This window comes from Harpegnathos saltator, unplaced genomic scaffold (genome assembly GCF_003227715.2).
Source record: "Harpegnathos saltator strain DR-91 unplaced genomic scaffold, Hsal_v8.6 scaffold708, whole genome shotgun sequence".
NCBI lineage: Eukaryota > Metazoa > Arthropoda > Insecta > Hymenoptera > Formicidae > Harpegnathos > Harpegnathos saltator.
In genome coordinates this window covers 236,959-263,690 of record NW_020230547.1, presented here as the reverse complement: position 1 = coordinate 263,690, position 26,732 = coordinate 236,959, and the positions used below count along the sequence as shown (strand labels likewise).

Genomic DNA, 26,732 nt, shown 5'->3' with positions numbered 1-26,732 from the left:
TATTTTAAAGATATATTACAGATGATAAAATAAATATAACGCACAGAAAACCGATATCTTCACAGACATGCTATTGAGTCTTGATTTTCTATAGATTACCAGAGATATAGATTACCAGAGATATAAGTTGTTTGGAAATGTTATCATCATAATCTCAAGATGTGGTTTATAACATGTAACTCGACTGTAGTGATTGATAGAGCTTCAATATGATACGAGTTACTGGTGATGAAGCAGTCTAGTGAATAGCACGCATCGTACAAGTCTCCCGCTTTATTTCGCGATTAAATCAAAGTGAATTGGTGCGTGTTATTGGTGTAAATTTTCTATTTAAAATCAAACAAATAAAGGTGAGTTCATTTTTTTCATCCGTGCTATTTTCCTTGATATTCGCGATAGAAAGTGAAGAAAGTGACAAAAATTCATTGCTTAACAGTGCAACGTGAGGAATTAATTTTTAATTCTGAGGAATGCATACAAAGTGACTATTGAAATGTTTCGGATCATATTTTCATATAGAACTTGATTTGCACAGCACAGTTGTGAAACGTTTACGTATATATATACAGTTTACTATGCGCGCTCCAACTATCCTTAGTAACGATTCGTATGAGTAATTCATATCACCATCGTAATTTTCAATCGAAATAATTCTCAATCGCCTTGATTATTGCTGAGTCAATGTAGCTTCGGTTCTTGTTAGCGACACAAGTCGTCCGTTGTGCAACAAGACTGCACAAATCTTCGCAGCCATCATTTCCTACAAATGACAGAGAAATGTTCCATAACTTCAAGACATACTTATTCACGCTTCGACCGAACATATGTATCTCATTTTCGAGATCAGCAGGAAAGCCACGAGACAATTCGACTAAAATCCAATGTTCATTAATACGCGTGACGTCCATCGGCGAGCGTTCATTACATCATCTAGAATCCCACAACGAGACTGTCCTACATGACTCCATCCTCCTTCATCTCTCACAGTGGCCACAAAATCCCGTCTCCCTAACATATACTCGGGAGCGGTCAGACTCCAGGAATTCCTCCTTGGCCGTACGCGCGCTCCTCTCGACGTGGCTGGCATCGGAACGTGAAGTTCCACATCCACTTCAGGTATTGATTAGCCATCACTTTCAGATGACGCCTCCGCTCCGGTGGGTGTTCCTGTTGGCATTGGTGGGTTGCGCCGCGAGCGTCCCTTCGCCTCCCGTCGATGACGCATGCGTCTTGCTTTGCCACCCCAGGGCGAGATCGTCTCCCGAGGGAGTCTGCGAGCTCCGGGCAGCCCAGTCCGGCTCCGTCCTGGACCAGGCGCGGATTATCGTCAGCCGCTGTCTGAAGCTATGCGACCACCGGCTGCCGTCCTCCGTGCGAGTTAGCTGTTCCACTCTGAGATCGTTCCTCGGTGCATTCCGAGGATGCCGTTGCTCGTCGAGCCGCGTAATGCGCAGCAACGCGAGGGTCTCTTCGCTGGTGGACGAGCTGGCGGAGGAAATTGTCTCGTCTTCGCCCCTCGGGGAAATCGTGATATTCGTTCTCCACGCGGCGCTGTCCCGTGAAGACGCCGGTGCTGAGGGGAACGGCCCGATTGTCGATGATTACGAAGCTGCAAGCCGGCCGATACGCGATGCAGAGGACGAGAAACCGAGGCGATACGATGCCGAGCAGCCTGCGGTGGACGTCGACCGTCACGACGGCGGCACCGTACGCCTGCAGGCTGATCAAACACAGGACACCAACGCAGCGTCCAGCTCCTCCGAGGACGACGATAGCGTTGACTGGGGTACATGGACTGCGTACTGGACTGCGGTGCAAGCAGCAGTGCAACAAAGCTCGTGGCGATAACGCGTGCAGATGTGACATCACACCGTGATCCGCACCTCACACTGTGAGGGGATACGTCGAGGAAGAGGTAATGGGGAGGAGTTCGCATGGGAGGGCATGAATTTACATATCTTGTAGGTTAATCGGCCCGATCCGGGCTCGTTAGACTAAGCGACTTTCGGCATAATCAGGGAAAATTGTAAGAGAAAGAGGGAGGGAGCAAGAGAGAGAGAGAGAGAGAGAGAGAGATAGAGAGAGAGATAGAGAGAGAGAGAGAGAGAGAGAGAGAGAGAGAGCTGTGTATGACACTTTTTCGACTTTAATCATTTGAACCGTCACGACTTTCCTCTCCCGACAGTTCATCGTCTTAACATGTGGTAGTGATCCTCCTATAAGCGAAATAATTTAATATTACACAGAAAATAGATTATTATTCGGCAGTCTTAACTCTATATGTATCTTACAATTACTTCTTACAATCGATAACTCTGTACAGAGACAAGAAAGCAGTCGAGTTGCGAGCTAAATTGATTTTTCCGTTTTGGAAAGGAGGGACTATTTGTACTTTTCTAGTTTTTATATGTGTCTTTGTACTGTTCGTTGCATACAGTTAATTTCGGATAAATCTGGAATAGAATGTATTCACTCTACAATATGAGAATATAAAATATATGAGGTAAAACACGTTTACGAAAGTTCCAAAGAGTTTTTCGCCGACGTCCGACGTGTTAGAACGCAATCGTGGGACGTTGAGTTATAATGATTGTAATAGAAGTCATAAGAAATTTCGCCTAGTACGTGTAACATTGGTGTAACTGCTTTAGGCTTAAGAATTTTACACAAGGTCCGGTCCACACGACTCGTCTTATACTTTGCCTCGATCAAGGAAACGTTTATCTAGCAGCAACTGAGATGTCTGTCGCTATGTCAACTCTGACAAAGCTTAGGTATCTCAGATAACGCGTATTTCTCCAGAAACGCGACCGTACAACGAAACGTAATCATAATCTATGTGCAATAAAACATATTGTTTTTTGTATCTTTCAACGATAATAATCACATCGCACTGAGCACGAGTCGAGTCATTAACGCAGCGAAATATCACATCTTTGTCGCATTTCTTTGTGTATCTTACATTTTGCATATATTTTTCTCTCTTCTAAAAACTGCGCGCTTTAAGATAAATTATTACATTGAGTAATGAAGTATTGCACAGTAAAAAGTTATACCGCGCAAATTTTCTGATATTGTACGCACAATTGTGTCTTCTTATTGAAGCGGACTGATTGCTTTGCCTATATATTGATTGCACAAAAAGCCCCGGCCAAAGAAATTGCGACGTGTGGACAGGACATCGATGTGTGATATGTGTATTATGCAATAAATTCTATTTGTATGCGCGCGCATGATATGCAATGTGCATTCATGCGCTGATTATAATTCACCTAGCGATCGATAGATAGCTTTTACATGACGATAGGGATGTTAAATAAATAAGCGACAAGACAAAATCCACGTCTTCCATTTTGTAGTCGGTTTGTTACTTTGGCGGTAGTAACCGCTTTACATGACATTACGTAAGCGATAAATAGAGCGATAAAGCACAGATAGTTACTTGTTGTTTAATGCGATAAGTCTTGGGCATGGAGTCCGGCCAGCACGTCATCGATCGTCATTGATTGCTACCGATCGAAGAGCTGTCGAGCACGGTATCGAAGCGGTCTCTCGATCGTACGACAAATAGTCGGCGCGTTCATTATCGCCGATTAAAAAGAAAAAAAGTTGTGACGCGACAATAAGACGTAGATCTAGAATGCCTATGCGATGCATTTTCGATCTTATCGCGCTCTCGGCTATCGTTCTTGCAGACGTACCCGCCTTCTCACCTTAGTTCGTTATCTGCAAACTTTTTAACACAACAGTGATTGAACAAAGAGTTACTTGTTGAGTGCCTGAGAAAAATGTTGCAACTATAATATATTTAATATGTAATAGATTCAGTGTCGCAAATGGAAGAAGAAAGCAGACACGCAATAATACACGTAACAAATATCTCGGATCTGCCGATTGTCGAGAGCATGATGAAGAATCGGTTATAATAATCCATTATCCAGGCAGTAGATGTAATTGCAATATAATCTGTAAATACTCACTGTGCATTCTCTAAAGTGATACGTAAGAAAAAGCTGAGACCCGAAATTCCAATTTTTTCACATTTATGTATCTATTAAATAAATACGCACGATTTCCAAGAGTTATTCATATGCAATGTAATAACGTAAATGAGATTTTATTATCCTCTCTACAAGTTTGACAAAAGTGAAAAATAATCAAAGTTACTTACTTAACTAGTTCTTCGATATATCCATTCATGTAAGCCTAGTTTAGCCACATTAATCTTCTAATTATATTTGTACTGTGTGCTGTGATTGTAAATTATGTATATATAATGCTAAGGTTTAATGTACACTTATGCTTTGTCATACGGTAATACAAACGATGATTGTTGGAATAAAAATGCTGAAGAGATTCTAATCATATTTCTTCCTATTTTCTATTACTGCAAAATATCTTCTCCACTATGTTAATGTAAAAATAAGTATTTTGTAGACAATAATGACAAAACTATACTGTACTTAATGCTAGAAGCTACTGGTTTCTATGGATGATAATATCAGCAATGCTACACTATTTATCCTGAAATAAAATATTGAAATATCACAGAAGATGTACCATTTGCTAAGAGTGCAGTGGTGCCTTTTATCAACTGATGATAATGTAGATCTAAAATATATATATACCAACTGTAGGTAACTGTTATTCGTACAATTTATTTTGTTGAACGATTGAAAATTAATAAACAATTATTTATCTTCCTGCAAAAATCAATATTTATTTGTCGTATCGTATCTTGCCATTGAGCACAAAAGATCAGTTTACAAGTAATCATGCATCTTTATATTTTTCATATAAAATCATGTTTCTTGATAAATATTTCTGTATACGACTATTTGCAATTTGTAAAATAATATTGTTGTGTTGCAGTGGACAGATTACTTAACAATCAATTCTTTTTCGTATATTTTACTTTCATGACAACATAATAAAATTTGAATCAACTTCGATTTTCTTAACGTAATTTAGAAGAAAATAATTTTAAACAAACGTCAAGTGGTAATTGGTTTTATCTAAATTATACAGCGCAACCAATTCTATTACGGTTTACGATGTATGGTCTATTTGACGCGATCGAACTAGTTTTTATTTCCCTGAGGTAAAAGGCAATCAGGAAGCCCCAATTTCATTACACTCTTTGATAGCTTGCCTTTTTTCTACATTCTATAGCTCAAACATCCCTCTATAAAAGCGGATCCAACGTCGGACAGGCATCAGTCAAGTTCCAACCATCTCTCGGATACAGCTCACTCCTTCAGGTAAAAGCACATCATGTATACTCTGTTTATAATCGCTGTAATTCGTGGTATTACAAACTTTTATAAAAGAATATATATAGAGGAACGTAAATTATATTTTTTGTTGCTAAATTCCGCTTCGATGCAACGTAAGAATTATTTTCGATTCTAGTAACTTCACAATTCCATGAAACTTATTGCGGGATTTTTGCAAGCAAGTCGGTCACCGTCGGATATTATGAATTTTGATGTTTCGCAACGAATCAATATCTCGTCGGGCAAACTCATTGATGAGTTCACTTGCAAATAATGTAGGTCGACTGCGTTTGATAGAGACATTTGTCTTCTGACCGCACCCGCTAGTATAAAAGCTCGCAGCTTTTGCTCCGTTTGTAACATTCGGTGGCCGACGATCATCTAAGAATCAGCCAGTGTTCCGCCCGTTCGTTCGCACGTAAGCTTTTTCGTTTGGCGCAAAAATGTATTTTCGTCGTGATTCTTTTTATAATTTGTCCGCGTTATTCCCAATAGAGTGTACTCTATGTACATTAATAAAGATTTATTCCTTCACGATGAACAAAGTGTGATCTCAAGTTTGCAAACGATTGGAATTATTAACTGCTAACAAGTAATTTATTGTTTCAGTCGAAGACAAGTCAAACCACCAATATGGTATCTGTTCGTCTCGCCCTCGTCCTTGCCGTTGTCATGGTAATCCTCGCCCTCAGCGTAGATGCTGCCTTTAGAAAACCACCCTTCAACGGTAGCATATTCGGCAAACGATCCAGCACTGTCACTGGTAAGCACAAATTATCGCAGAACGTCTTTTCAAGCTTGAATTTTACAATGTGTGTTAATTTTTTAATCTATCGTTGCTTACAATTGTATCCGATTGTAAAATAAACTCCATCTGTCGGATATTATACTTGAATAAAAATATCGACTGAGCATTTGTATATTTGCAACTATATAACATGTAACTATATTTAATGAAAAGTTAAATTGGATTTATACCTTGTCTTTAATTCTTCATTTGATTTCATATTTTATATAATTTTTGCAGAGATATTCATATTTTATAATTTTTTCAGAGATATTAAAAAGTAATAGTTATCTCAAATGTTTTGGGATAATTTTCCTTTATTTAAAAATTATTAATATTCGTAAAATCGTTCGAAATAAGCCAATTTTTCATTGTCCGTCTTTATCGCTCAGTTTTCATTGTTTTTTAGAAAATAAAACATATTAATTATTTCACTTAATATTTTCAGATTACGATGTTACCAGTCGCTCTCTGTCAACCATTTGCGAAGTTGCCAGCGAAACGTGCACTGCTTGGCTCCTTCGACAAGAATCCAACTGAAGATAAAAACGCAGATCCAGATGTTTCACGACTTCACCGACCGATCAACTCATGAAACAATGTAATCAACCGAGCTCCTGTAAAAACTCCTAATCGTGCGCTTGAAAGTTCGTCACATTGTCTCTTGCCAGTATTTATTGTATACGTCATATAAAAATATATATTTACTGAAACGATGTTGTGTAATTGCGATGGTTTAAGCTTCCTTAATTAGGTGCGTTTATTATAAATGTCACAAATAAACTATCATGATTTAAGGAGCTAATTAGTAGTGTTTATCTCATTTTTCGCCGTTTAATCTCTCTCCTCCGTCTTATTTTAATTAAACATGTGTTTACAACGAACGCTGTCCAATATAATTTTATGTTCGCGCATTAAAAAATAAAATCACGTATATTTCTTAATAATGGCCGGTCAAAGTCAGATATTAGAGAAAACAGAATACGCGCGCGCTTATTTCCTACTAACTCAAGCGGATGCTAAATTTGACGTAATTTATCAATCTTACGAGTTCATTGGGGCTCTGTGAAACGTCGACATCCTGAAATGTAGATCGAGGACCATTTAATATGAAAAGCACGTTCTCTCTCCATTTACCGGGATAAGGGTTACAACCTATTGTTTCAGATCGAGAAAAATGTTCACATGTAGATCAACTGTAAAAGTATTGACGCATATTTGATTCGCCTAACTTGTATGCAACTGTAAAATGTTTGACATTTATATCATAATATTTTACTTACGAAAATTTAACTATGATGAAATTTGCATTTACTACAAAAAAGCTTTTCGCGCCAAAAGGTTAATAAATTTTCTTCCAAACATAGTAGTGACATTTATATTTAATTAAATGATCGAATGAATTTTGCAAACTTTTCAGAAACGCACGACGTGTGAAAAATGCAAAATCAAGTTCTTTTTTATACATGATAATAAGAGATTGTCAGACACTCGGACAAACGAAAGACAATATTTCTCCCGCTGATAAAATCGACCGAATCGAATTTATTCTCCCTACTATACGGGAGTTCGTGTTAATCCACAAGCGGCACATGAGCTAAATATTTAATTGCTCTTTAATCCGATATAAATGTAGGATGCCTGATTACAGGAAACTCAGTACATCGAAGTTTATTTCAGAGGTAAGCGATATTATCCATTTAATACACTAATCAGACTTTATTCATTTTCTCTTGACACTTAAAAAAATGTACGCTTCTCAATGGAGTTCCTCTCATGTGTCTACGACATCAAATTAGAATAACCAATATTTTCTTTTGAGGAGCGATTTTGAGGGAGAAAAGTAAATGTCACTCCCTCTCTCGTGTCTGAATGGAACATACGCTTTCTACGATATTCCAAAGGAAATAGTGACCGCGTTTGAAAAATGAGCATTTCCATCCGCGATTTGCAACTAATGCAACCGAAATCATATATTGCAATCATAACTTGCATAAAAATAATTTTATTTATTGTATACTTACTTTTTCCGAACGATGCTCCCAGAAACACAAAACACAGATCTGAAGTGTAGAATATTAAGTGGAAAATCACAAAAATCGCAGAAAAAAACCTCAAATGTTAATTCTAACAATAAGATTGAATCCCTATCTACGCGGAAATCCCGATTTGTCGCGCCAAAGACGTTGTCGACCGCGCGTTGGTTATTTCGGAATTTTATTTACCTTTATTTACCTTTATCCGCGCCGTGGCCGAATACATAGCAATGCAACATCCCCTTTACATCCTACGACGAATCCATTCTGTAGAATGCATTTTATTCGTACGCGAGTTGCTCGGTTGAATATTCCTGCGCGTGTCCCGCGCACGGGGGAGAATACAAACAACCGGCAGAATTCAAATGCGATGAGGTTTCCCGAGGTGCAAACTCCTTGTCGACTCTCCTTCGCCCACAATCCTCGCAGCACTCTTCGTCCGCTCTTCGCGGTAATGGAAGAAGCCGTACGCGAAAAATCGCTCAGTGCTCACCGAACACCCGCGAGACGCGCATCCTTCCCGCGGGAGCTGACAGGATCTTCAGCAATCACTCACGGATCGGCCACGGATCGAGGATGCTACGTCGCGATCGGCAGTTTCTTATACGCCGCATTAATTGTTACGCTCGTGTTTGAGGCGCGTAATCGACGATGTGCTCTCCGGAGAAGAAGGATTATCCTCGAAGACTCAACTGCGTTTCATTCATTGCAGGTATTACGATTTGCTCGAGATGATGCTGCAAAGGAGTCACACTGCGGAGATGGGAGGTGTATTCTTTAATGGTGAGCTAATTATGTCGATGTTTTTTTTTTCTTTTGTGTCTTATATAATAAGTTTATCGAGAGGACGTGTGCTTGTGTTCACTCAAGTGCTAATTAAAAGATTGACCTCTCTGCACGTTGCCTATCGCAAACTTCACCTGACTTTGTTGATTTTGTAATAACGAAGCTCTTGAAAGATTTTTGGGGTATTGTGAGAATTATAGATCGAATTACAATGTATAATTCCGTTGTTAGATAGATGGGAGCATTCAAAAAGTGCCAGTTAAATCTCTTCAACGCAAGAAATTAATTCGTCCTCTATTCAATTTTTAAGAGATTTAACGTTATACTTGGTGCAATGTATTTAGCTCTTTTCGCTGGAGTGATTACATTGTTGATCTACCAAGATATCGCAAGGGCGGAAGAGGTGCCTGCCTTTTTTCTGAAGATCGCCAAGGTGCCAAATGTACCACGAGTGGGACGAAGCGGCAAGTTTGAAGATTTCTTCTACAAAGCCGAGAAGCACATACCACGAATTGGGAGAAACAGTCAGGTATTTGACGTATTTATTCAGCTTTCACTGAAAGATTGTCGCGCTACATAATGTTTGATTCACGCGTTTCAAGTTGAACGATCCTCTACCGCTGCAAAACGAGCAGGAGACTTATTCCGATTTGACGAAAAGGCGAATCGATTACACCGCCAAAGGTTAGATCTGTTTGTATATTCCTTCGAGTACGTCTGACCAGGTGATCCGTCAACCGATATTATTTTTATTAGTAGCTCAAGACGCATGGTCTTGGCAGAACTTCCCTCTTGCGATTGAAGGTCCGAAAGAATTGTGGCGGACATTAGCTTTATACGCCAGGGACGACAGTGATGAGTGAGTTTTGCAAAACCATATATCCTATATACGTCGGATATCCAACATATTTTTTAATCTCCGAATAAAACTTTGAGAGTATCGCGATCTTTTGAGACATAAAAATAAAATGTATCTTCGCACGTGCATACATGTACTGAATAATTGTTTAATTGGTTGAAGCATCGATAACGAAGTGTGGCACAGGAAGAAGAGAACTGGAAATAGACCGGTGCCCGCGCAAACTAATTAGCGCGAACGCAAGTATCCCTCGCGACTTTGGAAACGCTAAATGCGGAGCTTTAACCATTGCTGCTACGGTGACGGGTTTTAATTAAGAATAATAAATACGTAACTACGAAGAGCGGCTTCACCTTCATCCTTCTTCGGCTTCTCCACGTTGAATCTGTAATCCTTACCAGCACAGATGATTAGTCTTCTAAACTAAGTCGTAATTTATTGCTATTGGAAATATTCTACAAGATATTTGCGAAAAGTTCACGTTCGACGGAGAAATAAATTAACAATTTAGAATATAGAGATTCTTAATGTACATCATGTTCCAATAATGTTATTGACTGTCTTCGTAAATAGAGAAATGTTTACCTGATGACAATAAAATTTCGACAAATCGTACCAATTCTTTCCTCTCCTATCGCTCTTAACTTTTAACCCTTGATCGACCTTTCATTATTGAGATGGTTAATCCCATAAAACACACAGTTGCTTAGTTCACTCCACTTCGTCACGGACAAAGAGACATTATCCCAAATGAGATTGACGTCTTCGAGTTTATTCACATTTCGGATATTCATCGGAGAGAAGATCAGAGAGAAGATCAGAGAGAATGCTACGCCATCCACAAATTTCCGGGCGTGTTATCGATCCACATTCTTCAACGCGACAAAATCCTCAGCTATTCACCACTGACACTCTCGCATTGTTACGTCGCAGAAAGAGCCAACTCAAGGACAGAAGACTAGAAGAAAGCAGTGAAATAGGGCGAATGTTTGCTGCGAAAGAGCGAGAAAAGGTGGAAGAAAAAGTTGCACATGACAGTGACACAATAATACGTACTCATATCGCCCCCAGACGTCGAAATTGCGGACTGAGATGGCAGCAGGCTGCAACAATTGCGGGGAAAATAATTTTCTGCCGACCGCTGTATGTTTTGTCTAATTAATCTGATATTATGTTTGCACGGGGCACCTGTAATTTGCGCAACTTACGGAAGATCGCTCGTGCAATCGAACCGATACTTACACGAGGGACTAGCTTCTCGCTGGAAGGCGCCTCGCGCGCGGCAGTTGTTCGTTGAAATTGCCGATGCGGGGCATGCCCTCTTCTGCGCGCCAGCCGTCATGTGACAAATAACACTTCGCAATGGCATTACCGAAAACGTGCGTGCAACAAGCGGGGATCGATGTAATCGGCAATTATCAGCCACGCGTAACAATCGCGGCGAGTCACGAGAGCAGACTGCTGCGAGATGGACGTTGATACCGTCCGAAGTTGAAGACTCCGGGTGGCGGAGCTACTCTTATCGCTCGCGCGAGCGAGCGATATTTGCATGAAACCTGCTCGCATTTTTTCAAATGCGTGTAGCTTTCTAAAGACGACGAGAACTCCACGTGCATGTGCACGATCTCTCAACTGATAAGGATCTTTGACATATTTAAATGTGTACGGATATAAAAGTTTCCACCCTGCAGTTTTATGTGTTCCCTCTCTCTTCGCGGTATTCCTATTTTTTGATCGCAGCGCGATTACACGAGTACTCGAGTACCACCTGAAGCAATAATCAAGCGTTCGGCTACTTGGAGTCAGAAAATACGGGGCAATACCCATTTTGCGAGTACTCGTGTGATGAACAAAGCGAGCGAGTACCCGGGAAGTACCATAAATATTGGAGTAGCCCAGCACCCGGACACTGACACCACTGATATATAACGCTCGGTAAAGGAAAGCGAGAAGATCGTCAGTTGCATACACAAGACGTGAACGTGTAATTCCGCATCGACCGATAAACGGCGCCGTCCGAGACACGCAGCACCGCGAGGCGTTGTTTAATGTATACGAGATGCTGACGAGCGACGTAACGACAGGCATAGATAAATAGGAAAGTGGAAAGCGAGCGAGCGAGCAATGGCGTAGTGATTTCGCATGAAAACGAACGCGTGGCCCCCTCCGGTCGTCACGATTACGAATACCGCTCCTTATTAGAGGCAGCTTAGGCTTCGTATGAGGTGGAAGCGGTTATGATAATGAGGAGGCAGAACCTTCGCGGGCCACGTGATCATTTCCAGCACGTGACGATACGAACGTGGGTGGACTGGATCCGAATGAGGAGGAGTCGTCCTGATGTCGGCTCGCGCGAGGTAAACGCTCCCTCGCATCTGCCGTCGATAAATTTCCTTGCGATTCTTGATACCATAAGAAGTATCACACCTTCGGGGTTGATCAAGGATTGCGATCAGGTTGAAAATCTTCAGTATGATTATCATGTGATTATTATCGTATTATTATCATTACATGTCCTCAAAAAATTATCTTCTACTCCACTGTATATATTTTATTTTATTGTTAGTACAGTAACAGAGAGTTTTTAAATTTTAAATATCTATTTTTATCATTCATTGTTTAAACATATATCTATTTCTTAAATATCTAATATTCTTCATTAAAGTCTGAAAAATTATTAATCTTTTTAATTGTTATCTCAACGACGAATTTGCGTCATAATAATTTCAGTCGAGATATGAATGAAACCAAGTAGAAACAATTATTTATGATACTAAAATATCTTTTCATATTTTATTAGAGAGCATAAATATTAACCTTAGGAAAAACTTGAAGATAACTGCAGCTTAGAGTATCTCCTGCTGGGACCCAAGATGTCGCCAGCTAAAGCATACGATGTACACATTTTAAAGAGTTATCGTTAGATAGCGCCATTGATCCGTGAGGTGTAAGCCATTCTGCGCCATTGGCTGCTCCCTGTAACAATAAATTGTTGTAATTACAATAATTCTTGCCTTTAGAGGAACGCTTTGTGTTTAAGTCGTGCCGCCGCAACCGGTAATTTTAATTCATTATGCGGTAACCACGAGGCGATTCACTCTCTTGCCACGGTGACCCAAATCCCCGCAAGATTATCGGGAAGCGGAATCTCTCTCTCTCTCTCTCTCTCTCTCTCTCTCTCTCTCTCTCTCTCTCTCTCTCTCTCTCTCTCTCTCTCTCTCTCTCTCTCTCTCTCTCTCTCTCTCTCTCTCTCTCTCTCTCTGTCTCTTTCGTCCGCCATATCTTCAGCACAAGACGTTTCTGCGGTGTATCTTCAACTGTAAAATCTCCTCGAATGTCCTCATGATTTTATTTGTGCATTTTACCAATCAATCAAGCGAAATCGAAAATATAGACGAACCGATTGAGGAGCTTTAAATGATGGCGGTATAAACCGCCATCTCTTATAGCTTCAGCCTTTTAACTAAATATAGCTACACGTATAGGTCTGTTTATGTTTTAAGATAAGTATAGCTCTTAACTTCAACTGTTTGCGACTCGATACAAGTATAGACTCGATTATTTGCAGACGGTAGTTGCTCGCTCGTGAAAAGATGCGGATTATCTCCCGGAATAACTTCACTTTTCCGTTCTGCAGAGACAGATCACCTACACGCTCAACTTCATCCTTCGCGAAAGTTAAGAGGCTATGGTGATGATGAAGAAAACTCGGGGGAAAGTATCAGACCCTAAGTGCGCCTAAGTACGTGGTGATCCTCACATTGACTATTACGCCCTTCGCTGCGTAATTGTTCAATCGCAACGATTACCCCGTCACTTGCATGTCTAAACCCCGAAGCAATCCCTCCGTTGGACTGCAATTAAAATCCGCGCGCGTCGATATCCCTTAAATCCGCCGGCGCACGCACGAACGAACGTACACCTGCACACCCACCACCCATCGGCGAGAACTTTCCAAATAATTGCCCCGCGTATTATTTAATTTAGCTAATTACCGTTGCTCTCCCCGAACATACACGTTTACCGTGATCCGGCACGATCCCTTCGGCGGCGGAACATCCTCGCGCATCTCCGATTTTTCTCCCGCATTTTTTCGCACGGTAATCACGCCCGATGCATAATTCGCACGTGCACGAAACGTCGTTTTCTCCGCCGCTTTCCTCGTTCGCCACGTGCGGTTTTCGTGCGGCGATTTTTCCGCGCTCGCTTTCCCCCGCGGCGCGGCGCGGCGCGGCGCACTAGCTCGTGCGAGGGGGCGCCCTTTGCGCGCGCGAAATGCGTCGTGAGGATACCTCCGACCCTGCCGCTACGTCGACGGGTATGTACGTCGAGCGCGACGCGGGACGGTCGGGTTCGCACATAGCAATTTACGGAAACCGCACGTAACGCGCGCGCCGAGCCGAGCCGAGTCGAGCCGACACGAGCGTTTCCACGGAGTGTTACGTAACGGATCGACGTTAGATCGACGGTCGGAGTAACTGTATTTTCGAAGAAGCGACCGCCGAGGCAAAATCACAGAGCAAAACCTGGCCTACGGCCAGCCACCACGATGCTGGTGATGGTGGTGGAACGAAATATTGCTCATTTTTATGGAGCTGCTGCGGTTTCTGCAAGTCTATTTTGCTGCATCACGCAGCCCAATGATGTTCAGATCAATGCTTTCGGTCGCGATAACACAAGTATCGTGCTTCTCATCCCCGAGTTCCCGTCCGGCCTCCATTTTATTACACGAATCGAGGTTATCTTCCGTGTAAAACAAGTTCTCGGTTCGCGTAAGGGAATAGGGACCGGACGAAAAAAGGAAATACTTGCTGACGAGAAAAGATATCTGTTGCAGCGAAAGCATTCGCTTGAATACTCAGCTCGATTGGGATAACTGAAAATACTTGACTTAACAGGAATCTCCCTTTGACAACCGGGTTTTCGTCCCCAGATAACAGAAGTTGCACGAACTGAGGTTTTTGTGTATTATCCGAATATCAAAGATTTTGACGGAAAATAAATCTTAATCTGTGTCACACGATAGAGGACAGGCGAAGGACCTCGATGGCGAGGAGTATCTCCGTTATCGCGGTTTAAGATATTCGTCCAAGGGCATTCGATTGTTTTAAGAAAACTCAGTTGAGATAATTGAGGAATGTCCGGCATAACCGAGTACCTGAGTGACACCGGCACGCCTGAGTAACGACTGGATACCCATACAGCATTGCAGATAAAATTACCTAGTTTATACCGACAGCAATAATAAGTATTAATTAGGAAAATGAAAGATATGCGTTTCAACTGTTTCATCCGATGCGATCGAATGCATCGAGCTGCCCCCCCGCGAGCAAACTACGCGCCTCACATTCGAGATTATGATACAGTTGCAATACAGTCGTGTCATTAACGTGTTCGTTGTTTATCACACTCTTTGGTGAACTTAATATATGCCACGTGGCAGCTCTACATGCCGAGTCATCGTCGACTTTGACCAGATCGGTAGTCCGCACAATGTTGCGTGAGGAGCTATATATTTTCCCAGTCGTATTTAGTAATCTATTCAAATGACCGATTATTACATTTCGGCCTTGATGTTTTGCACCATTCGGGATTGAAAATGATACGTTAGAAGCACGGCCTTTAAAGGTGGCGAATGAACGTTGCAGCCACTCTCTCATTCTGTCGCATAATTGTATTTATGAGAGCATCATCTACACCTTCGAAGCATAAAACGTACCTTAATAAACATAGGCTCTTTATTCGTCAGCAAAACCCACGGCCATTACAATCGATGTATCTCCATCAGATTGTAAGAATCATACGTTATCCATTACGCTTTCCTCGCACAACTCATGGTTTTCCCTTTTATCTCTATTTTATCCACGCGATAATATATCATAACGAGACGAATGACGAATTAGGTTGACACCCATACCATAAGCCAAACACGATCCCGCGACTGGCATAGAGTAGCAGCGCATCGCGGTGCGTGTAGAGAAAATGGTGCTCGCCGGAGATACGAGAGCGCAGGCGGAAAAACAGTCCGCGGTAAGGGACGAGGCTGGCAGAAAGGTCTTCGAGGCGGAAGTTGCATGGCTAGCGCGAACAATGCGTGTGTCCCGCGAGCGGTCGTTTAATAACCCTGATTTGCCGTTTATACGGGAGGTCATAGAGGAGGTGGAGATGGGCCGCGGAGGCACGGCGGAGAGGAGAAGCGGAGGGTGCTGATGATGGGACGAGAGGGTGAGCATCGGGATCGCGCGCAACAACCGTACATAATCACGTAATGCGGTTATCATGCCAATTGCGTAAATATTTGAGCCAATTTGTGGCATGCAACGGACTCACTCTCCTCGACCAGTGGCTGCACGAGAGAGAAAGAGAGGAGGAGGAGGAGGAGGAGGAGGAGGAGGAGGAGGAGGAGGAGGAGGAGGAGGAGGGGAGAGAGAGAGAGAGAGAGAGAACACCGCCCGATCGGCACGACCTATTACGGCCAACTTGTTGGCGCGCTTGCCGCTTGCCACCGCTCCTTCTTTCTTCCTCTATCTTCCTCTATTTTCCCTTATTCTTTATTTCCTTCCCGTTCCTTCTCCTCCCGCTTGCCATCCGGATGTCAACGGCGCGGCGGGACAAAGAGGGAACTGGCTGCCACGCGCAGAACCGCGGCGCGGCTTCCTCTTGGTCGCAGCGGAAACGTTCCGCTTGCAGAGTAGCCTTTGATCGTAGCACTTTCAGTAACCGTTCGCGCTGCATGCACCAAGCCGAATCGATGTCGGTTTGATATTGTGCAATTTCGCTCGAACGGCCGAGGTGAGAAGTCGCGGCCCAAGAGGGCCGCGACGAGTTCCCCGAAAGGAAAAGTGTTTCGGCAAATAGCAGGGCGTCAAAGTCTACCCATATGTCTGTCGTTAGACTATGACGTGCCATGAACGGTGCGTCCGAGATCTCCGCCGAGCCCAAGCTCGTTTGGCTTTTTCTGAATGAGAGCGAGAGAGGGATTTTATTTCCAATGAAATTCTCAAGAGCACGAGAAAAAAAGGGATGCGAGAGGAATTGGCGCCTCCGCCAGAACACGTAGTCGTCTACGTGGTTGTGTGTTGCCAGCCAGCCAGCCAGCCAGCCAGCCAGCCAGCCAGCCAGGACCCAGTTCCTGGTACTTGATTTCGGCCGTAGACTTGGGCTTCCACTCCTGCGTGTATCCGTTTGTCCGCTCGTCTCTCCGTCCGTGTGCCGCCCTCTCATCCACGCAGGTAGAACAGGCGGGCAGCCGTGGATCAATTAGGCGAATGCACAAGTGTGGACCTCGTAAACCTGCAGGACCCATCGGGATAGACTTATAGCACTTGCGTAAAAGTCGCAGGCTGAGCCGAGTGTACGATGCCATCCTCTTTGGTAATCGATGTGCAGCAGAATTCTCGTTGTCTATGTGCTGCCTCGTGCGACAACTTGATACTCTACCGTAATCTGGAAGCAGCGTCCTCCAAAGTGCACCGGAATATCCCGATATCCCGTTCCCGCAACTTCAAATTCGATTCACTCTTCAGCCCAGGCTTCTTCGCGCGCCAGCAATTTTAGTATTAAATCAAAGGCGCGAAGGCCGGACGTATGTATAACGCGCCGACATTCCGAGAGATTCATACAGATGTATCATCATCCGAGTCCTGGATCCTCTTGACTCCTGCCGGTTCATCGATTGACTCCAACAATGAAGACGTGTAAAGAAGGTCGGAAGGTCGCCGTTCCGTATACAAAGCGTCATCGGCGACGATCATTATGCACCTCGGCTGTTGTCTTCCCATCGGCGTAACGCGTCCAGGAGCGTGTGAAGGGATGGCACGAGAATGGGGAGCAGAAAAAGTGGCGAGAAGTTGAGGAGTAGGAACAGAGACGCCTTGTCATGCCGTGTAATGACGGCAGAGATGCGCGACGCCCTGTCGGCAGAGAGAGAGAAAGAGAAAGAGAGAGAGAGAGAGAGAGAGAGAGAGAGAGGCAGAAACCCGATGAGAGAACGGGAAAAAGGAAAAGAAGTAATCACAGTCCTTTATCTCCTCGCTGAGATAGAGCCTCCTCAGTTAGTTGCAACAGAGTCGAAAGGTATCCCTGCTACTGTCTGTGCGTGTTCAGTCTTGCTCTCTCTCTCTCTCTCTCTCTCTCTCTCTCTCTCTCTCTCTCTCTCTCTCTCGCTCTCTCTCTCTCTCTCTCTCTCTCTCTCGCTCTCATTGGCAATACTTGCGGCGTTCACTTATGGACACGTAAATTCAGCTCTTTTCCCTTCGTCATCGGTATCTTAGGGAATATATTGATAGGTACTGGAATATTACGCCTGTTCTAATTTAAACTCTTTATATCTTGTCCAAATTTACCGTCACGTAGCCAAGCTACCGCATAATTCGTGTGAGACTTTCATAAAGAATTTCAACGAAACAAAGACGATGTTGTGCCTTATCACTGTAGATATTTTTACGGCTACCTTTATCTATAAGCATGGCGTACGCCATGTCTTGCTCAGGGAAAGTCGTCCCCGAGTCCTATTCCGTTCCTTCTTCTTTCTCTACAACTTTTCCGTAGGTTCTTCTCAATTTTGAGAGTAAGGGTCAGAAGGATGCTACTGTACCGATATGATCAAGCGCTGCCAATTAATCGTCCCGTGAAAAACACGAATGGAAGAAAGCAACGCGGGCCGTGACTCGGCGCATTAGTCGTCGACAGGAAACGGCTCCGAAGATGACGTTTCCTTCGAGGGGTAAAAAAGAGGATAGAATTCTCGAAAGTCGGCGCCCTTTCTCGAGAGTGATTATTTCGAGGAGGGGAGTGGTAATTTAGCATTGGTACCCTCTTAAAGTCTGCTGTTGGAAATTGTGGCGTTAGTCTCGAATTTTTAGTGCGGAAGCTCGCCTCCCCTTAACTCTAAAACCCAACTTTTCAAATTTCTATTCGTTAATTTTTTTTTTTTTAAACAATTGTGTCCACTTTCTCCTGAAATTGTAATGAAATAATTACATCATTCCATACTCGTCGTAAATTTTCTTCCCTTTCGGCACGAGACTTTCAACCCCTTTTAGCTTCTTTATAATGAATGTAAGTCACCCCAATTTAAGAGGAAATCGTAAATTGTCAAGAAATCTGTATTTTGTAAACACAAGCCATTATCGTTAAGATAATCGCGCAGTCTATTGATACATAAATTCCTGCGAGAAGAAAGCGGGAGCCGAACTAATCTCTTAATATCTACGAAACTTTGAGGACCCATGTCGTAATTTTCGATCGGAACGCATCAGAGAACGAGAGAGAGGGAGAGAGAGAGAGAAAGAGAGAAAGAAAGAAAGAGAGAGAGAGAGAGCGAGAGAGAGAGAGGGGGTGTCAGATCACACGTTTATGTGATGTCTCTTAAAAAAATACACCCTTTCGCGGAATTTATGCCCAACCCAAATCGATAAAAGTAGACATTAACGAGGCCATCGAATTGGTTTTTCATTGCCGTGGCGAAAGGAACTATCGACTGCACCCCAGCTCGTGAGAAGTGGCACTAAGTCTCCGCAAGAGGCCCGCCCAAAAAGAAATGAAGAGATTGTAGACCTTTGCGGTACTATTCTCATGTCGACTGACGTACTTCTGAGACAATGAAAATGTATGAGAAGTAAAATTTGTCATAGCGTGAACAAGCTATCTTTAGCTATCTTTAGCACAATACAAGATTGTCATGCAATTAATTGTGTCGCAGAATTAATTTCTTTTATTGCGTTATTTGCTAAATGTCGGAATAATTTTACAAATATCCACAACCACGTATTTTACAAACATCCAAATCCACGAAGAAAAAGTGTCGTAGTAAAGAAAATGTCACACCCGCATGTGGGTCGTTGATCGGAATGTAGGATATAGGTAGATCTCGGTGGGAGGAAGCTAGCTGGGCCCACACAGGCCCACAACGCGCGCAACACTCGACAAACAGCCCCCCGTGGCGAGTGTACGGGATATAGGCACAGGCGTTAAATGAAATTAGTGCGGCGTTTAGTTAAGTTAGTCGGTCCGTTTAGCTGATCCTTCGGGTTATAAATTATTCCGGAATGACTTGCACCAAAGTGGATAGAGGTGAGGAAGAAAGAAGTAGGAGAAGAGGCTCGGCCTCAGTCTGAAGCGGGAGAGAGAAAGGCGAGGTACGGGGCGAAGACAGTAAAGTAACGCGGGATTATATATTAAGAAGCATAATTTGTTTCATCCGCGCGATATTTTTATTAACATTGTGTTCGACCGATCGTGTCGATTTAACTCTGTATATATTTCAGCCAACATACTTGAGTCAATATTAAACACTTTCCATTCTGTAAAGAGAGAGAGAGAGAGAGAGAGAGAGAGAGAGAGAGAGAGAGAGAAAGAGAGAGAGAGAGAGAGAGAAAGAGAGAGAAGTATATACATTAAAAAAAATACATATTCGCTAAAATAGGACAACGATAAACATAAAAAAATAGAAATTATAAAAAATTTAATCTTATAAAATATTCACATATTTTAATAGCAAAGATGTTACACTTGAGAAAGTGCTTGTTGGTGTCCTGTGAAAACACAATTATATTCAGAAAACCGTAAAATTTTACATAAATATAATTTTTAAATAAATATTTCTGGGAGAGATGGTCTGGCGAAGTGAATAGACATGAAAAGCATCCAGAATGCAAAACATAAACTACGACTTAGGAGACGAAAGAGGATTATCGGCGGGCGTTAAAGAGGCGTGAAACGTTGGCGCCAGGCGCTCGAAACGGAAAAAAAGAGTTCGATGTTTCATAATGTGGAAGGCAAGGCTAAGAATACATGTCGGTAATTTCACTGCTTTTGAAAGAAACTAGTTACAATCACAAGAAACCTGTCATTTCTATCGTGGAAAATTCGACGATGTCCCTGTTTTCTGTTTCTGTGCAGACATTTCATTATAAATAAAATAGGTAGCAACCGAAATCATCGCGTTTCAAGCGTCCATTTGTCATCGGAATGTGTTCTGCTACAATTACAGATTAGACATTTACTTTGTTAGATATTCGTCTCAAAAAAAAAAAGCCCCAAGAGTATTGCCGTTTTGTTGCTGCGGTTATTCTAGCGGCTGCTGTTGTTACAAAATACAAAATCATATTCTTGCAAGAATCATTATTAGAAAAACCAACTGGACACAACATTTCGACGCACTTTGTGCCACTGGCACTTTGCTTCAATGTCTTGCCCGATAACTCTGCAGTACGTCCCCTAGGGAGCATCGATTCATCTTTGCCGAACAAGCGTAACGAAGCGGCGCAGACAGCGGCATTGGAACAGTCTCGAAGCCGGGATATCACCGGGCCAGAAACCTCGGAAGCAATTATAACCGAGTCCCTAAATACCCATCGCCGAGCCACGGGGTCTTTGTCTCGTGTACCTGTAAGCCGGCTTGTTTCACAAACGAGGTGAGGTCGGACTACAAAGGTCGGCCGCCGCGAAGAATCGGAGGCCGGTTGATCCGCGCTCGGTCCCGCCGAAGGTGGCCCGGCCGAGGCCCCGCAGGAAGACACGTTTTTTGCATCAAATATTTACACATTTTTATTGGGTGCTAAAGCCATTCGGGGCCATTCGTGGCACCCGCGATCCTATCTTGAGGACCGCGGTTACTCGCTCGTTAAGGGATTTGCTCGTCTCGTTATCCGCCGTACGCTGATTTTCTTCACAGTAGTTTATGACAACTTTTGACCGCCCTCGTGCAGCTACCTGTGTACCGAGAGCTGAATCAGACATCCGAGTAGACGTGCTGGAAGACGTGCTGAGTGGTGTGTTCACATGGGGACAGTTTGAGACTCTTCGAGTCTACAAAAGGTCACTAAATTTTACAAATCACTTTCTTCTGACCGTTCCATAATCGATCTCTATCAATTTTATATCAAGGCTGCGTTCATGATGAAGACAAGATGAAAAAGTGCCAAGCGCAAATTGATCGATGTATCCTTCTTATATTGTTATATAATGTATGTGTTCGTTTCTCCTCGGCCTGCGGTGGCGGCAACAAGTTTCCCTGATCTATGTTCTGCGAAGGTGGATCAGCTTGGGACTTGAGCGCAAAAGCAGATCCGCGAGCCGATGTTTCCGTGCCGGCCGGTTTTGTGCCGGAGGGTTCGCGTGATCCTGGACGTATCCTAGCCTGACTAGCCAACCCCCCGAAGGAGCGTTCTTTCGAGGAGATCGAGAATGCTCGAGGATGCACACGGGCCCCATCCTGAAATCCGGGACACGCGAGCCTCGCGGGAAATTCTTGGCTCTATACCCTACCAGACTCCCTACTTCTCGGTAAAGCGATTCGTAGCCGCAGGCGCCGTATCCTTCTCTCGCGTCTCGTGTTCGTGTGCTCGTGTTCTCTCTTCCATCGACGGATCGCTGAATTCTCCTCGACTACGTTTAGGCTCGTTAATTTCCGTGTCGAAGGATTTTATCGTAAACAACTGCGAAATGCAAGTCAGATGGAAGCGCTGGAACGAAGAGATCCCAATTGATCGATTCAGAGTGATTCGCGCTCGAGTGCCTCTACAGCACGCGACCAGAGTCATTCGAGTGTCCTGCCGTTGAATATATATATATAAGGGTTAAAATATTTCATTACATAAATAACGTGCGCACACACGACGGTTACAAGATAAAGGGTGTCCCAAAATTCACGCAAGAAGTAATTTTGATAGAAAACACAGGTTTATAATTAAAAACTGTAAATTTTTTATTGATTCATAAAGTATACAGTATAGGGTTATGTGTGGAGTAGCATATCGGGTAAACGGCCACAGCGAAGAGAGTTCGTTAAATGGATTATGGAACAACAACAAGTGGATGGTGATTATTCGAACAAAATCATCTTCAGCGATGAGGCTGATTTTCATCTTGATGGCTTGGTTAATCGACAAAATTGTCGCATTTGGGGTTACGAAAATCCACGAGTGATTGTTGAGAAACAAATGCATCCACAATGTGTCAGTTTGGTGCGGATTTTGGGCTGAAGGCATCATCGGACCATTCTTCTTCGAAAATGCGGCTGGTCAGGCAATAACAGTTAATGGTGCTCGCTATCGCTATCGCGACATGATAAACCAGTTTTTGTGCCTAAATTGCAAGATATAGATGTGGACGACATGTGGTTTCAACAAGACGGTGCCACATGCCGTACAGCCCGAGAAACAATTCAATTACTGCATGAGTCATTTCCTGGTCCTGTAATTTCCCGTTTTGGTGATCAGATCAGGCCGCCCAGATCATGCGATTTAACGCCGTTGGACCTTTTTCTTTGGGGTTTTTTTTAAGTCTAAGGTTTATGCCAACAAGCCCACGACCACCCACGCCTTGAAGGAGGAAATTGAGCGCTGTATCAATGAAATTCAGCCACATTTATGCAAAACGGTCATGGAAAATTTCAACGGAAGAGTGCACATGTGCCAGCAAAACCGTGGAGGCCATTTACCCGATATGCTGTTCCATACAGAACCCTATACTGTATACTTTATGAACCAATAAAAAAGTTACGATTTTTAATTATAAACCTGTGTTTTCTATCAAAATTACTTCTTGCGTGAATTTTGGGACATCCTTTAAGAGAGCGGCTCGGAATGATAAAACCGGCGATACCGAGTTCTTCGATCGAGTGACCTTTGCGGAGTCGCATGGAAATGAGACAGGAGAGCTAAATTTTCCACGTTCTATGAGCTATAATCAATCATATCGTGGGAAGTCGGCGCACCGTCTGATTATATGATACACGCGAATCGCTCGCGAGAGTGTACTCGCAATTAAGTACATTGATTACCACGTAGCAATTAAGTACCTAATTAAGATTACACATAGGCCAGACGTTTAAACAAGATAGAAGATAAATTGAGTAATTATATCACACATGCGCAGCTATGTCCACATCAAACTGGTACACGTTCGATTAACATAGTCCACACATACATACACACACACACACATACACACACAGTCTCGAACATAGTTTTCAAATTTGTCTTCGGATTACCCTATCGCGCTATTAATACGCGCGGACAAGTGCTGAGGCGTACAACAACGTTTAATTCGCACGCGAACAAAGTCAATCTGCATGCGACGCCGCGATGTCGAAGGCCTCCCTTTGGCACAACACGCGACACGAGTAGCACCTCGCGCACGCACCGTCCGGACCAAGTCCCGAATTCGAATTCGGCAAGACCATCTGAGAAAACGGACACTCACGATGAATAATCCGACCAGGATGTCCAGCGCGACTACCAGGCTGAATGATCCAAGGCGGGACAATCTTCGCGAGCAGCGAGCTTGGCGAGTGTGATGATAACACGTCTGACGACGCCACCACTGCAACTTTACCCATCTACAATGCGCGAAAGGGCATGATCACACCGCTAAGGTACAAAGATAGGGTACATAGAGCATGGGGCGCGCGTAGGGAAGCAACCCCTCGAGGGAACACCGTCGCCACTGCCGCCGCCGCCGCCGCCGCCGCCGTCGCCGCCGCGCGCGCGGCGGCAGTGATGTGTGACGTGGCCTGACGCGATGTCAGATCCCGGTGGTCGTGTGGGTACGTCGCGGTCGTACATGATGTATATGGTGCGCGGGAATAGGGGCGGAGCGGAGACAGATGGGCGTGCAGAGGATCCCTTTGAGGCTGCCGCGCGCGGCGCCAGTGCCTCTGTGCCCTGGAAGTTCTTCTTCTCTACCTCACCTCGTCTCCCTCCCCCTCCCGCCCCTACGCCCCACACCTTCGGGAAGCCAAGGACCGGGCTTCACTCCTACGGCTACGCAATCAGGCCCAGAAGAGCGCCCTCAATCCTTCCCCTGGCGCCACTCTTCAGCACCGTCTAAATCGTCCTACTGTCATGGAACAAAAAATTTCCCTCGGTGGCTTGAGAGAGAGAGAGAGAGAGAAAGGGAGAGAGAAAGAAAGAGAGAGAGAGAGAGGGACGGAGAGAAAGTGGACTCGCGATATTCGTAAGTTGCTGCACGCAGCTCGTGAGCATTCGGCCGCCGTTCATCCCCTTCGCATGCCAAACTGCCGCTGTTGGAGTAAACCGGGGTCCTGCAGCCGGATACCCGGCCATTTGCCCGGTACTTGAGTCCATCAGTACTATATCAGATTCTCGAATATCAAAACAGCCAAATAAGCAAATAAAGTAAATGACCGACTATTCGAAAATCCAAGTATCGCCAGCAATCGGCAATGATGATGACAATAATAAACTCATTTGCCGTATGAGTTATTGATTTTCGTAGCGGCTGACATCTCATCAGCTGATTTCGCCTTTGTTTTTCCAAGATACTACCTATATCAGTGCTCATCTCGTGCTAATAAGTTTTTGTGTTAATAATTCATCGTCGGAAGTGAAGCTTTCCCATTTTCATGGCCTTTCCCTTATTTATTGCCAACAGCTACTGGGAGTCGTTTGAACAACACTACGAAAACCAAACCACTGGGGGAAGTGTTCACGCTCTCTTTAGGGAAATGAAGTAAAAGATAGAGGGGAGCGAAGGGTAGAAGGGAGTTGGAGGTAGAAGAGGACAGTGAGAAAATCTAATATTTTTATGAACGAATTCGGAAGTCATTTCGCCCGAAATTCTGTTCGACGCGCGACTCGTTATAATTAATGGATTTTTAAGTGGCCAATTTATCGGTGCCGTCAAACGGGAATGGAAGCTCACCGCGATGAGATAGCGAATTGTGCAAGATCATGTGGCAACGATCGATCGAGTGCATCGTTACGAGGGACGCTCGACTTTCCAGCTCGTCCCTAGGCCTTACAGCTTACTTAGCAGAGTGGGGAAACGACGTTTAGTCTTCTGACTAATGAACCTGCGGGGCCTGAGCACCCGGTAGATTGCTTGAGTTTCGTTTAAACTCCTGTGGAAAGGATCAACCAGAAAGCTGAGGAAGATGAATGCTGGGACATTCGAATTATATTATTCCTGAATTCGAGTACGAGTTACGTGTTCGCGCTTCTTTCTTCTTTTTTCCGACACGATATCGATATTGCTAGTCTCTAAAGCCTCATATAGAAGGAGGAATACAAAGCTTTGTACGGATACGGTGTAATATCGATTGATCCTATATCGAGAAGATAAAAAACATGTTTATATGATTCTTTGATCAACAAGCAGTACAATATCTTTCCATATTGTGCGAGAGAAAAGCTGCCACTTTGACGGCCACAATGTTGGGGAGTCTGGTCTTTGACCCCGTTCGAATCCTTCCCGGAAATTAGGTGAATCGAAACCGATGCCTCTCGTAATTAAGAATCTAATTCTATATATTATACAAAAATTACGATGCTGCGGCGAGTTTATCCCTTTTATCATGAAAAGATATCAAACCCTCCTCCCATCTTTATAAACTAAAGAGTGCTACAAAAATAGGGATAGAGAGAAAGAAAGAGAGAGAAATTACACTGTTTTATGAATGCTGGAAACTTGAAGTAAATTGGAGGAAATGAACACACACGACGTGGTAGCTGTAAATTAGCTAATCGTCCCATACGTTACACACAAGCACTTTCTCGCATTAGGTTTTCCGCTCTTTAAAGGTTTTTCCCTCGCGTGGTTAATGTTGCACAGAAAATCAAAAGAAAGTGACGCGCTCGAAGATGCACTTTCTATAAAGCTGGCGAGGTTGCGAGGAAGTCTCTTCCGTCGGGCGCCTTGATTGATTGGACAGTAACTAATGAGCCGCGGCTAATTGCGCGCGGTAATATTCGCCAGCAAAAACCAGGTAAAGCACACATAGCTGACCCGTGACTTCCCTAAGATTACAGGACTCCCCACGCCGCTTCCTGGCCACGACCTTCCGCCCGACCTTCCTGATTCCTCCCGCTAATTATTTCGGCTACCCTCTCATCGGCTCCGTTTCTGTCTCTTCCGACTGATTCTTCTTTGTTCTCCCGGAGCATCTCTTTCGGCGCCTGGCATTCATCCACAAATCTCTACCGTCTTGGCGTATCGATTATAGTTACGTAAAGTAATGAAAT

General features: G+C 43.7%; 3 protein-coding genes across 7 annotated transcripts; all 3 read left to right on the top strand.

Moving 5' to 3' along the window:
* The first annotated feature begins 202 nt into the window (after nt 1–202).
* Nucleotides 203–3,924, top strand: LOC105187831 (uncharacterized). Its single transcript, XM_011148880.3, has 2 exons — nt 203–350; nt 1,141–3,924. Exon 2 carries the CDS (start codon nt 1,141–1,143, stop codon nt 1,846–1,848), a length of 708 nt encoding a protein of 235 aa, XP_011147182.1. The 5' UTR covers nt 203–350; the 3' UTR covers nt 1,849–3,924.
* A 1,299-nt stretch (nt 3,925–5,223) lies between these two features.
* On the top strand, nt 5,224–6,779 carry SIFa (neuropeptide SIFamide). Of its 2 annotated transcripts, none has more exons than XM_011148878.2 (3): nt 5,224–5,261; nt 5,886–6,039; nt 6,512–6,779. In XM_011148878.2, the coding sequence occupies exons 2-3, from the start codon at nt 5,910–5,912 to the stop codon at nt 6,601–6,603; spliced, it is 222 nt and encodes a 73-aa protein (XP_011147180.1). In that variant the 5' UTR covers nt 5,224–5,261; nt 5,886–5,909; the 3' UTR covers nt 6,604–6,779. The 2 variants fall into 2 exon arrangements, with proteins under 2 accessions (XP_011147180.1, XP_011147181.1); XM_011148879.2 differs by lacking the exon at nt 5,224–5,261 and adding an exon at nt 5,623–5,694.
* Nucleotides 6,780–7,733: 954 nt separating this feature from the next.
* On the top strand, nt 7,734–10,315 carry Eth (ecdysis triggering hormone). 4 transcript variants are annotated; one of them, XM_011148875.2, is made up of 6 exons: nt 7,734–7,745; nt 8,812–8,882; nt 9,230–9,414; nt 9,488–9,569; nt 9,642–9,744; nt 9,907–10,312. In XM_011148875.2, exons 2-6 carry the CDS (start codon nt 8,831–8,833, stop codon nt 9,974–9,976), a joined length of 492 nt encoding a protein of 163 aa, XP_011147177.1. In that variant the 5' UTR covers nt 7,734–7,745; nt 8,812–8,830; the 3' UTR covers nt 9,977–10,312. The 4 variants fall into 4 exon arrangements, with proteins under 4 accessions (XP_011147177.1, XP_025161455.1, XP_025161454.1 ...); XM_025305670.1 differs by lacking the exon at nt 7,734–7,745 and adding an exon at nt 8,509–8,736 and having other exon boundaries at nt 9,269–9,414; nt 9,907–10,315; XM_025305669.1 differs by lacking the exon at nt 7,734–7,745 and adding an exon at nt 8,512–8,736 and having other exon boundaries at nt 9,645–9,744; nt 9,907–10,314.
* Nucleotides 10,316–26,732: the final 16,417 nt, after the last annotated feature.

Coding starts and splice junctions, on each gene's coding strand:
- Eth (XM_011148875.2), top strand. CDS start 8,831: ATGATGCTGCAAAGGAGTCACACTGCGGAGATGGGAGGTGTATTCTTT. Junction 9,570..9,641: donor AATCGATTACACCGCCAAAG/GTTAGATCTGTT, acceptor TATTTTTATTAG/TAGCTCAAGACGCATGGTCT. Junction 9,745..9,906: donor GCCAGGGACGACAGTGATGA/GTGAGTTTTGCA, acceptor AATTGGTTGAAG/CATCGATAACGAAGTGTGGC.
- SIFa (XM_011148878.2), top strand. CDS start 5,910: ATGGTATCTGTTCGTCTCGCCCTCGTCCTTGCCGTTGTCATGGTAATC. Junction 6,040..6,511: donor ACGATCCAGCACTGTCACTG/GTAAGCACAAAT, acceptor TAATATTTTCAG/ATTACGATGTTACCAGTCGC.
- LOC105187831 (XM_011148880.3), top strand. CDS start 1,141: ATGACGCCTCCGCTCCGGTGGGTGTTCCTGTTGGCATTGGTGGGTTGC.